This window comes from Ictidomys tridecemlineatus, chromosome 15 (assembly GCF_052094955.1).
Source record: "Ictidomys tridecemlineatus isolate mIctTri1 chromosome 15, mIctTri1.hap1, whole genome shotgun sequence".
In the NCBI taxonomy this organism is placed as follows: Eukaryota; Metazoa; Chordata; class Mammalia; order Rodentia; family Sciuridae; genus Ictidomys; species Ictidomys tridecemlineatus.
In genome coordinates, this window is record NC_135491.1 from 17,437,347 (window position 1) to 17,450,632 (window position 13,286).

The 13,286-nt window shown below is 40.8% G+C and overlaps 1 protein-coding gene across 1 annotated transcript; it reads right to left on the reverse strand.

The window, feature by feature from the left end:
* Nucleotides 1-6,418: 6,418 nt before the first annotated feature.
* LOC120887943 (transmembrane protein PMIS2) lies at nt 6,419-7,190 on the reverse strand. Its single transcript, XM_078033246.1, has 2 exons — nt 6,946-7,190; nt 6,419-6,843 (listed from the first exon to the last, which is right to left on the reverse strand). The coding sequence occupies exons 1-2, from the start codon at nt 7,105-7,107 to the stop codon at nt 6,670-6,672; spliced, it is 336 nt and encodes a 111-aa protein (XP_077889372.1). The 5' UTR covers nt 7,108-7,190; the 3' UTR covers nt 6,419-6,669.
* Between the last annotated feature and the right edge of the window lie 6,096 nt (nt 7,191-13,286).

Below are 13,286 nucleotides of genomic sequence, written 5' to 3' on the forward strand. Positions count from 1 at the left end.
TAGTTTGTAGAAATGTGTAAACAAGGCCTCTGGCCTTGGGCTGGGCTTCACAGAGAAGTCTACATTTCTAAGATGAGAGAAGTTACAATTGGGCTCCATGGTAACAGCTGGCAGGGAGAGACAAGAAATGGAGAAGAAGCTCTCTCCTTCTCAGGTGTTGTCCTTGAAGGGTTAACTTGGCCAGAACAGTAAGAGAAAAAGCTGTTTTTACGTGAACTTCTGCAGACTGGGAACTTCTGAGCCCCTCCCCTTACATGCTGGGTATAAAATTCTAGAACTACCTGAACTCAGGGTTCAGGGGATTGATTGATTACAGCAAAAGCTATGCCCTCGGAACCTGGCTGCAGTCAAATAAAACTGTTTCCTGCTGTCTTTGGTGTCTTGCCTCATCTGTCCCTACAACAGTCACACTTTGTTAAGAAAACCTTGTATAGGGCTGGGGATGTGGCTCAAGCGGTAAAGCGCTCGCCTGGCATGCCTATGGCCCGGGTTTGATACTCAGCACCACAAACAAAGATGTTGTGTCCACCGAAAACTAAAAAATAAATATTAAAAAAAAATTCTCTCTCTCACTCTCTCTTTAAAAAAAAAAAAAGAAAACCTTGTATAAAGGTGACATTTAAAGATTTAAAGTTGGGAGAAAGGATATACAAATTAATGTTGTTCGAATTAGGTATCTAATTGGAGGAATAAAATCTGATGATAATTGCCTAAAGTACAAAAATGAATAAATGGATAGAATCTTGATTGATTGAGAAACTAATCTTTAAATAATTTATAAAATGTCATAAGAAATATAGGAACATATTGTAATGTTTTCCAATATAAAATGTGAAACTAAACATAAAAGATGAATTTTGATAAATTTTACTTCATAAGAGTTAAAAATAAATCTGTCTTTGAAAGGACAGCATAAACTATGTTAAATACATGAAAAAATTATTTGTAACATTTAACTGAAAAAGGATTAATTTCCATAACATAAAAAGCCCTACAAATACATAATAAATAGATAAACAGCTATATTAAACTGGGCAAAGGATATCACAAATAATTTATGAAAGAAATGCAAAGGATTAGTAAACATTTGGAAAAAATACTTGTATTAGTCAACTTGATCTACCATAACAGAATACTATAGACTGGGAGGCTCCAACAACAGAAATTCTCTCTTCACAGTTCTGGAGGCTGGAAGTCTGAGATGCTGGTGCCATCCTGGTCTAGTCCTGGGATCTCTTCCTTACTTGCTTTCTCACTGTTTCCTCACATGGCAGAAAGCACAAACTTTTAGATAACCCCCACCCCCTCCAGGATCGAACCTAAGGGTGCTCTACCACTGAGCTACATTCCCAAACCTTTTTCATTTTTATTTTGAGGCAGGGTCTTGCTAAATTGCTGAGGCTGGCATTGAACTTGGGATCCTCCTGCTTCAGCCTCCAAAAGTAGCTGGGATTACAGGTGTGTACCATTATGCTGGTCTTTTTTTTAATAAGAGCACCAATCCTGGCATGAGGGGCCCACTCTCCTGTCCTCATCTAACCCTAAATATTTCCTAAAAACCCTATTTACAAGTTCATTGGGAGTAAGACTTAAACATATGAATTCAGGAGAGAAGGGACATAATTTAGTCCATAGCAATGATCAAACTCGCCACTCATCAGGGAAATGCCAATTAAAGCAATAAGAAGTTATCGTTTCTCTACCATCAAATTGACAATATCTCATGAGAATTGATGATATCATTGTCCTGGCAAGATAACAAGGAATGATCCTTTCTAACAAGGGGGTTGGGGATGTGACTTTGTGATGTTTTTGCAGAAGTCATCAAAGGATTACCATGAAAATACACAAAGCCTTAAACCTTTAATCTTGCAATCCTATTTCTTGGATTTTATTCTAGAGCAATATTTCTGCTTGTGTGCAGAGTATAGCATGATCATGGATGTGGAAACCAACAAATAGGAATAATCTAAATCCATCAACAGGAGAATCCCAGTAGTAAAATCTCTAATCTCTGATGTGACACAACCAGGCAGTTATTAAAAAGGCAGAAAGTCAGCACAGAGTTTATCCTTCGTGCGGAAGTGACTAGAAGGGGGCTCAGGAGTCTTTGGGGGTACCAGACATGATCTCTGCCTTATTTCAGGTGCTGATTACATAAATGAGTGTATCACTTATGCATTTTTATGCACTTCAGTAAAAAAAATTAAGGAGACTGTGTACTATTTATTTAAATGAGATTCTGATTTTCAAGCTCTTCATTTAAATATGAAGTCTAATACTCTCCTGGGTTCTTGGAGAATATTTCTTAGATAGGGTATTTTTTTTTTTTAACCCACACACCTTTGGGAGAAAGAGGAAAAATACCAACAATTTTCTTCGAACAACAACAAAAAAAAATTAAAACCATGTTTACCTTCCAGAAAACAAGAATGTCAATCTAAGTTTTTAAAAATAAGGTTGACACATTGAAAGTAAGATATCTTATCAGAATTGAAGACTTCTAAGAGTTTGGGAGTCACAATCACCCGACCTGGTAACAAAGCATGTTTTAAAGCGTAAGATTTCTGGAGTTAGAAATAAAACTCACTAGAGCAGTTTATGGTATGGGACAGAATCTGCTGTTTTGTGCCTGCTTAAACTGTTCAGAGTCCTCCTCTTATCCTACTCATATTTCTTATATTCATGGCCTTGAGTCATCACTGAGGGAGAAAAGGTGGGTCTGAGAAACTAGGAATCTACCCTGTGGATCAGAAAAGAACAGAAGATTATTCAGAAGTGGAACACAGGACATTTGGGTTAAAGATCTAAAGGGAAAAGATCTCTAAGGCTTAGTTGTAAGCAGGGGAAAAAAGTGTATTAATAACATGAACGAACATCTATGCACATGGATATACATGGGCAGGTTACTAGAAAGAGGCACAACAAAATATTGACTGTAGCTGGGTGTGGTGGTACCTGTAATCTCAACTACTCAGGAGGCTGAGGCAAGAGGATCACAAATTCAACAGTGTAGGCAACTTATTGAGGCTTTGTCTCAAAATAAAAAGGACTGGGGATGTGGCTGAATAGTAGAGCGCTTGCCTAGTGTGCTGGAGGTCTCAGCTTCTATCTCCCATACTGCAAAAACAAACAAACAATAAATAACAGCAATTACTTTTGAGAGGAGATAGTAGTACCAGGAGCAAGCCATGAAGTGAGCACCTCTCCTCCTCCATACCCTTATATTTCATGAATCTTTATAAGTGTGTTGGTTTGAAAGTTGTGCAAGTCAAAAACCATAATTTAAACAGGGTTTAAAGACCCAAGGGAAAGACAGAAAAATTACCTGACCTGTTTGGTCATGTGGGAAATTCTGTTAAGAGCGACCTACAGTTCTTCTGGAGGGCTTCAGAACGACTGTCAAAGGGACACACTGAAAATGGAACAAACCGAAGAAGAAGAAGAAGAGGAGGAGGAGGAGGAGGAGGGCTAGGGGGAGGGGGAGGGGGAGGGGGAGGAGGAGGAGGAGGGGGAGGGGGAGGAGGAGGAGGAGAAAAAGGATAAAAAGGAAAAAAAATCTGAAAGTGCAGGTAGATGAGTTATTTGTGTGCTGAGTTCAAAAATCAGAAAGAGTATGTGACCACTGTAAACCACTGTGTTCAGTCATGGAACATACTTATACAACTATAATGAAATGGAAATTCTACAAATTGAGTTAAAAACTGATCTTGGGCTGGGGTTGTGGCTCAGTGGTACAGCACTTGCCCAGCACATGATGAGGTGCTGAGTTTGGTCCTCAGCATCACGTAAAAATAAGTAAGTAAAAGAAAGGTATTGTGACCATCTACAACTAAAACAATATATATTAAAAACTGATCTTGCTGAGTGCAGTTGTGCAGGTCTGTAATCCCAGTGGCTTGGGAGCCTGAGGCAGGAGGATTGCAAGTTCAAAGCCAGTCTCAGCAACTTACTGAGGCATTTAGCAACTCAGCAAGACCCTGTCTCTAAATAAAATATGTATATTTTTTTAAAAAAGGCAGGAAATGTGGCTCAGTGGTTAAGCACCCCTGGGTTCAATCCCCAGTACCAAAAACAAAACAAAAACCATGTGATATTATTCTGTGAGAAGTAATGGTGAGAGAGATGGTAAGGAAGAGTGCTAAACCTGGCTGTTGCTTTATAGCAATTTAGCAATTCCATTGATCATGTCTCAAGAGACAAGAGCAAAACTTTTGGTTTTGTATTTACATGATGCTAAGTAACAGGTGAATGTTTTAGATTGGCATATAGGTGGAGAGAGTCTAGGAGATGAAGCCAAGAAGACTGGCTGGCTTTTCAAGTGTTGTAACACCATGAGACTTTTTTTTTTTTTTTTTACCGTTTATGCTAACATGAGCCACCCTGACTCTGTATCTTTTCAGGTGATGTTGATAGGCCCCAACTTGACTGATCTGCGGAGGGATAGGAATGGTTGACCCTCTAGACATTAACACAGTAATACCCTCTCCAGACACATCCCTCATACAGAGCATTGTCCCACAAATCCTTGGAGACACCTGGAACCACAGAAGAAATAGATGCAGCATATAACATCCACATTTAAAGGTGGACTTGGATCTTTGTTGTTTCTTTCTTGTTGTATTTCCTATAAACTTCCCAACAAGATAAGTATCTTTTGTCTGGTCCAAGTTTCAAGCTGTAACCCCAAAAGTGCAAGAAACATTTTAACTATGTTTCTGCATCTGCACTAATTAGGGTGAATGGGGACGTAGAAACATGCCAAACATGTCATGGCTCCCCAGGATAGTTTATTTTCTGCTTAACTGGCTCAAGGTGGCTGGAAGAAGAGCAACTAATCCTAAAATAAATCAGGAACTCAAGCCAGTGAGGTCTCTGCCACCTGTATAACATGTGGCCTTTAAATCACCTTAGGTGGCTGGGCGTGGTGGCACATGCCAGTGGCTTGGGAGGCTGAAGCAGGAGGATCATGAGTTGAAACCCAACCTCAGCAATGACGAGGCATTAAACAACTCAGTGAGACTCTATCTCTAAATAAAGTACAAAATAGGGCTGGGGATGTGGCTCAGTGGCTGAGTGTCCCTGAGTTCAATCCCAGTACCAAATAAATAATTAAATAATAAAAAATTAAAATCACCCTAGGTTTTACTTGCCCAGATGGCAAGGGGAGGAAGAGAATGGAGGAGTGTCCAGGGGAGGTATTTAAAGGCCAGTCTCATTTATGGAACAAACTAGTTGCTTCTGCTCACATTCCACAGGACCGCAGACAGCCCTCATGGCCACACATGGGAACCTATGAGGTGTGGCTGAGGGCTCCCATTTAGAAAAAGCTTTGGGGATTTGGAGAAGAGTTGACTGTCTCTTGCACAACAACTCAGTTTCTACTTATGGACCTCATTGCTGTGGTGATAGAAACTTCTTTCTGCTGAATCTAGGGTTTCTGTGTCTAAATTTGGGCTTACCCTTGAAGCCAGGGCACCAAAAGCAGCCCCTGGGCATCTCTTGTCCTTGGTGTCGGTCTAGATCCCTGATTGTATTTGCTGGGGATGGCTCCTCTGCTATCCCCAGTTCCTCTTTGGTAATCATCTCCTGTCCTGCCACTTGAAATTCCTATGAATCCACCTTCTCTTTATCAGGTTGGGGTTCAGGATACCCGACTTGTCTGAGTCCATTTCTTCCTAGACCTCCATATTGCGTATATCTTCCTTGAGATCTTGCAGCCTCTCTAGGCCTTATCTGAGATGAGGGAATATAGGTAGCATGTGAGGTCTCTGACATCCTTCTTCATGCGACACAGTCTGCAGAGAACTTTTTATGGGTATGCTGACTTTAATATCTCTCTACTTCTCCCCTTCTATGAATGAGGAACCAGTTACCTTTCCAGATTGGGAGAGAGGTCATCTTCATCAGCTAATCTGTAAAATCTATTTTGATTCCTCGAGGGCCTTCTATTTTTTTTTTCTAAGAGTTTGACTTTTGGATCTCAAAGGCCAGAATAAGATCGTTTTCTTATCCCTGCTTTGAGACACTAAAAACCTACCATCCCAGGTTGAATGGAAAAAGACTTAATGAGAATAAATATTTATTCACATTTCTAAATATCATTTTACTTTGGCAATATTATAGCTGTTTTACAGACAAAGGAGCCAGGCCCAAGAAAAGTATTTTTTCCAAGTATATACAGTTTTTAAATGTCAGGGGGGTTATGAACTTCCATCTGCCCTATTTTCATGTCCCTGGACTTCACCATTAGGGCTTTCTGATTTTCACAGGGTCTAGGAAATACATACCCCAGCAAAATATAGATCTGGGACCCCGCAAACCCACACAAATACACATGAAGGTAGAACATTCCCTTTAATTTTATTGGTTTAAATAAAAATTTTTCTGTAAGCATATCCCAGAGTCAAGGAAGAAGATCTAGGACATGAAGTGTGGAGCCCTAAGGTGGATGAAGACAGCTCTGGAAGCCGGGTCTGCTTAAGTAGTACAGACAGGTGACCTAGATGTTGTCGGGCTGCTGGGATGCTTGGATGTTGAGTTCCTTGGCTGGTGGGTTTCTTGGCTAGGGGATGTCTCGGCTATTGATTTTCTTGCCTGATAGCTGTTCAGTCTCTTTGTGGGTTGGTCTGTTGGGGAGTAGACGTCGGGGGATGCTGCTCCTGGTCCTCATATATATAGAAAAAGTATATAAATGATGGCCAAACCACCGAGTATGGAGAACACAGATAGCCAACCAGTTTTGCGTGAGCTTTTGTAAGCCTGTTCCCATTCGCTGTTGCGATTAGCCAGTATGATCTGTAAGGGCGACAGCATAGTGGTCAGTTTCTGAACCAAGAAACTCTGAGCTCAGAAACCTTTGGTAGAAGGGTTGAAGCCCTCCCACCATCGAGGGAAAACCACCTCCCAGGTCTCAGGACTGGAGCAGATGTACCTTTATTTTACCTTTTTTCTCTCCTTGAAAGCTAGAAGTCCCAAGGGAAGGCAAAGCAATATACCCAAAACGACCAAACATAGGTGGTTCGGAGCATAAAATGCCAGTTCTTCCGGCGACTGTGGTTTAGCATTTTCGGCTGGTGGTGGTGGGGGCTTAGGTTTGGGGACCATGATCTTTCCGCTCAGGTAAAGGCAGACGCTGAATTTCTTGGGAACAGACCTTGACCCACGCCAACTCCTCTTGCTTCACTGGGACTCCCAGGACCCAGACCCGTCAAAGGCTAGTTCTTCATAATGGAGAAAGCAGCGCCTCAGATCCTGATTGGCTGTCCTCATGAGGAGGCGTGGTCTCACTGGGACTCCCGGGGCCTCCGCAGGAAGCTCTTCCCCTTTCAGGCATTGACCCCACCCACTTGGGTAGGGATTGGTTGGAAGTTTGCTTCGTGGCTCTTCCTCCCTCCCGCATCCCCTACATCTGCAGATGGAGCTAGTAGGCAGGAGCAGGAAGGCCTCCTGAGAGTAGCAGGAGAGAGCAGAGTAAATGAGCCCAGGAAGAAACAGGAGGGAAAGTGAATGATGTCAGTAATGGATGATGAAGTATTGAATTAAAATAAAATACTTTGTACTGTTTTGTCCAAACTGACAGGAAGAAAGAACAGAGAAAGAAGATGAAAAATGAGAAGGCCTTTCTTAAGAGGACCACCTAATAAATAAATATACATGGGATGATAGAATAGGAAATCCGCACTGTGGTAGGTAGACTTCAGAGATGGCCTCGGAATTCCCTCCCTGATATAAACATGCCTTTCCCCCTATTATTTAATCCAGTACTGATCTGTTGCTGTAGTGAAGGAATTTTGCAGATATAATTAAGGTCCCAATTCCGTTAACCTTAAATTAGAATATCCTCTGCTGCGCCCCTCCCCTGACTCAGGCAAAGGCAAGGCCCTACTGAGATGAATGGCGCAAGGCGTCCATCCTCTGGAGGATCACAGTATGTTTCTGGGAATGGGCTGCTTTGTTTTTGTATTCCTTTAATAGTGTAGTTTCGACTTCTCATATGACCATTAAGTATGAAGGAAAAAACATGACTTTCCCAAGTAATGCAACTACTTCTAAAGAATAAATCTGTTTGTTCTAAATGCAATGATTCAGCTGTGGAACGTAAATCGTTAACGTTTAATGAAAAAACCCCTGTAGGAAAAACAGTCAAGGAAGTTTTTGAGAAATTAAATTAAAATATAGAGAAGAAGAATTAATGTTAAGAAGACAGATTAGTGCTTAGTACTGGGCAACTTGTTCTTGTTCCTGTGCACAATGGTTTGTGCTCTTGCTCTTGTTTTGCTTTGATTAAAATTAGTAGCCTCTCTTTTCAAGTTAACCCCTTGCCTTAACCATGGCGCCAATTCTAGTCAGTAAGTCAAGAAAGAATTGTCAAGGTATAGGCCAATAGTCTGGGACATTTCTAATTATTATTAAAAGCTAATTAAGCAGAAGCAGCTCAAAGCAAAATGAGAACTGAAAGTAAAAATGCTTGCTTTTGCATAAGCCAAGATACATTCTTCTTATCTAATTGTAGCTACGTAATATTTTGTTTCTTTGAATAATGATTCCTGTTTTGTAACCACAAAGTACTGTGAGCCTGCCAAAATGAAAAGGATATATGATTAACTTCACAAGTAAAGGTTGGGATTCAGCACCTTCACTTTTGTGTCTGTATTGTTTCTCCGCCTTTCCCTGACTCCTCACCATCTGTTAGTCTCCTGAGACCCCCTGTTGGACCTGGACTCCGACAATCCTCAGTGGGTCTAACCTAATCAGGTGAGTTCTTAAAAGGGACTTAGTCTTACTGGTAAAAGAGGTTGAAGGTATGAGAGTATTGGAGTCTCTGTTTTTGACTTAAAAATGTAAGGGATGGGCTGGGGATATGGCTCAGTTGGTAGAGTGCTTGCCTTGCAGGCACAAGACCCTGGGTTCAATTCCCAGCAGGGTGGGGGGGAATCCCCAGGGGGTGGGGGGGTGGGAGTAATCATCCCTGTGGAAAGGAATGCAGGCAGCCTTTAGCTGAGGGCAGTTTTCCAGCCAGCTAGGGAACAGGTCCAACAACAGTAAGGATCTGAATTCTGCATTTGAAACAGAACTCTGAGCTTTATGTGAGAACCAGCCTAGCTGACACCTTAATTTTAGCCTTGTGAGGTCCTGAGCAGAGAAAAGGCCATTCAAAATTGTGAGTTAATACCTGTATCATTAGAAAATTAACTGCAATTTTCAAACACCACAGTAATTAATTATTCAGGTCAACCATCGGTGGATGCTCATATAGTACCACTGGGTTTTAGCTGGTGGAGTTAGGGAGTGGAGGGTGTGAGGTGCCAGTTTGCAGGGAGTTGCAAGTGGGTGGGAAGTGCCATGGTGAAGTTCACAAATGTAGACCCCAATATGGTTTATAAAGTGTTGTCACGGTTTGTATTTAAGCCCAGTCAAGGACCTAGAAACAGTAATAACAAGTGACAATACACATATCCAGAAGTCAGGACATGCTTCGTGGAATGAATTGATTCAGAATATTTCAAGGGGCTAAGTGCATATTCCAGAATAAAAAATATGAGGCCTGTGGTGGGAGAGGACAGAAGTCAAGATTGAATGTGGATAGGTTTCTGGCAGTTCCCTTGGGTGGTGACAACCTTGTAATAAAAGATTGTGTGTGGTATCTCTTGACTAGAGTCCCTTATTTGAGGTGGCTTTTGGATGGTAAATTATCTGGGCTCTGTGTTCCTGGGATCATGTATCACTTTTCAGGTGAATTTCATGACTGGTGTGTTCCTTGGCTGAAGGGCTGCCTTGTTTATGAGAAACAATGTAGAAATTACATATATGTGCAGTGTCACAGCAGGCAAACTCAGGCGTAGCATTTGTCAAGAGTGACTCCTTGCTATGTCAGTACTTCTCAGTTGTCTTTCCTTAACTAATGGGAATAGAGTTAGAAGAAATGGCTTCATAGAGTGAATTGAAGGAATTAATTTCAGTTTTTACGAAGGTTACAGAGCCAAGATATCTTCCACCTCAAATGCTCAATTCTGGGTAGAAGTAGATGCAGGGGTGGGTATGGATATGCTGGATGTCAGGAACTGAGCAGTAGAGACAGTGCCCAATCTTCATCATAGACAAGATTATCAAGGGGAAATTATGATGGCTATAGCTATAGGACGGATCGGATGAATACCTTCAACTCTGCATTTCTTGCTTCCTGAACTTTGGCTTCTCCTACTTTCTGTTTTACTCCCTACCCCCACCTTTTGTCCTTCTTTCTCTGCGTCATAGCCTTCTTGGCTTGGATAGTTGGGTTTTGATTTCCAGGAAGTAAAGGATTTGGCCAGTGTCTTTAAGCATAAAAGAACAAGGATGCCTCCTTCTGACTGATGGTCTGTGTGTAAGTCTAATAGCATCACCAATTTTTTCATAATTGAGATAGTCAAACCCTGCAAAGACAGTTTCTCTTCAAACATTGAACCTGCTGGTGCCTTGACTTTGACCTTCCCACCCTCCAGAACCATGAGAAATAAATTTCTATTATTTATAAGTTACTCAGTCTTAGGTATTTTGTTATAGTAGTGCTAAAGAAAAACTGGATAAACCAGCAAAACCCGAGCCATAGAGAACTTGGTAGGGCAGGACGCCCAGGGTCTCGTGGGGGTCTAAGTGGGGGATGTTAGCTTCTTAAGCTCTAGAGTCTATCTCATCCAGGTGAGGATAACTGACTGGCCTGAGTGTTAGAGGCAATTCAGGGGTAAAAGCCTTCTTCCACAGCACTCCCAGAAATGATGTTAGCCTCTGAGTAAATCCAGAACTTTCCAGTCCAAACTAAAAAAGGGTTATGTTCTATGTGCTACTGAAAAATCAAAATTTAGTAAAAGAACAGTCTTAATAACCAAGTTCCAGAATGAGAGGGACACAGCTTTTTTTTTTTTTTTTTTTTTTTTTTTTTAGTTGTTCAAAACATTACAAAGCTCTTGACATATAAGGGACACAGCTTTGAAAAGCACCATTTCAGCAGAAGATGCATGGGCATGTGCAATAGAATGTTGTCAGAAAATATCAAAGGGATCCAACACACTGCAGCTGACCCTTCTGCTTCATCTTGATGCTGCTCTAAAGCCACAGTCAGGAAGCTTCTTGATCCAGCTCCTTTGGGACTGACATAGTGCTCTGCGAGCGTATCCAGGTGCCTGTCAAAGTCCTCCACTCTCTGCTTGTGGGTTTTGAAAGCTCTCTTCAGGATCCTTTTTATTTGCTGCTTCTCTCTCTTTTTTTTAAGGTGTTGGGGAAACTCAATATCCCATTTCTTCTTCTTTTTTTACCCCCCAGATTTGGAGTTGCTTTATTCCTTTTTTGTTTGTTTGATCTTGGATTCACATGACAGTAGGATGTATTTTGACATATTATACATACAGTGCAAGCTGTTGCAATTTTGATCCCATTCTAATGGTTAAGCATGATGTGGCGTTACCCTGGTCATGTATTCATGACAAGTGTAGGAGCCTCGTGTCTGATTCATTCTGCTGATTTCCTATTCCACCCCCTTCCCTTGTTCCCTTTGTCTAATCCAGTGAACTTCTGTTCTCCCCCTCCCTCCCTTGTTCTGGGTCAGCATCCACACATCAGGGAGAACCTCCTGCTTCCCTCCTGGCTGGGGTGGGCCAACCCAGGCAGTGCTGCTTCTCGTCCTTGTTTTGTGGGTTCCCATTGCTTTCAGGAGTTTCATCTTTTCTTTGTCTTTTCCTCCTTCTGCTTGGTCGTGGCAAGCTCTGAGACACCTTTCAGCTTCAGCTTCCAGGGTCCCTCATGGACATGTCACAGGCCTCCATGGTGCCCTCCTTCAGTTAGGTGAGTGGAGGGCCCTTCCCTTCCTTCCTGAGTGTTTTTGCTGGGCATGTAACTTTAGATTGGCAGTTAATTTAATTTTTTTCAGAACTTTGAATATATCATGTTGCCCTCTTCTGAGCTTCATTTTGTTGCTGTTTAGAAGTCAGCCATCAGTCTGTCACTCTATTGAAGGGGCTTCTTATAAATATTTTTCTCTTTTTTTTGTTTGTTTTTTGAAATTTCCTGTGTATTTATTGGCAGTGCCAAAGATCAAACCTTTGCCTTGCACAGATGAGCCAGCCTTCTACCCCTGAGCTACATCCGGCCTCTAAAATATATTTAGAGTATTTGAGCTTCACTGGGCTTCTTAAATTAGTTGGTGGATTAATCTCAGTCATCTTTTCTGGAAAATTCTTTGGCACTATTTTTCCAAATGCTTCCTCTACACCATTCTTTTCTCTTTTGTTAGGAGTCTAGTCACACATGTGACAGAACTTCTTCCGTATTCTTTTTTTCCCTTTCTAGTCTGAAGTCTGTTTTATTTTTTTCTGACCCATCTTTCATTTACTATTTCTCTTTATCTCTAATTTCCTATTAATCCCATCTATTAGATTCTTATTATCATTTACTGGGTTTCTCAGTTCTAGAATTTGTTTGGTTTCCTTTCAGCTGTTCTCATGCCAAATATCTAAGTTTACAGTGACACCAGGAATGATAGAATTAGAATATCTTCTAATTATTTATTTTATCCAAATTTATTCCAGCAGTCTCAGAATAACAATACCAATGCTACATTGGTCTTGTTACCACGTAATTTCAGGAAATTACATTTCCTGAAAACTTTAAAGATTTTTCTTGCTGTTCCTTTTCCTTTTACAACATACCTATTAGGGGGATGTCTGGTTAAATTATAGTGTTTAATGTCTCTTGAAATAATCCTTTTCTGTCTGGTTATGCTAACAATAGATACCCAGTTAGGACCACTTATTTATTTTCAGTTTTAGGAATTCCCTTTTAATTTCTAGCTTAAAAAATAACTACTAAAATGCTTAAATGGTTCCAAAGTAAAATCAACAGTAGTTGAAGATACATTGTAGCTCTGGGTTTTCATTTTCCTACCATATTCCCATATTTTGGAGAAGTCTCCTTTTATTTTTGTTAACGATCTCATCTTCATCTGTTCTAAAATCCTGGAGTGCTGGCAAATCACCAGGCATTAGAAAAACACCACACAGTAGTTCAAACCTTTCTTTCTCTTCTGGATGCAGTGCTTAGTCTGGGAACTCTGCCAGAACTAGGACAATGTTTTCTCCCTGAAAACAAGTTATCATCTTCAAAGCACTAGAAATCAGAATCAATATGAACATATTTCAACAAAAATGTTCATTTTTTGAATTGTTAAATTTGGTCCTTACAAATGTTAAAAAAGAAAAAAAAGCCCTTGCAAACCCTTTGGAGGTCAGATTTTCTCATGCTACAAAAATTTC

Bases quoted from the DNA above. Each gene is read 5' to 3' on its own strand.
- LOC120887943 (XM_078033246.1), bottom strand. From the start codon at position 7,107: ATGGTCCCCAAACCTAAGCCCCCACCACCACCAGCCGAAAATGCTAAA. The intron at 6,844-6,945 runs GTAAAATAAAGG...TTCTGAGCTCAG, and splicing joins CTTTCAAGGAGAGAAAAAAG to AGTTTCTTGGTTCAGAAACT.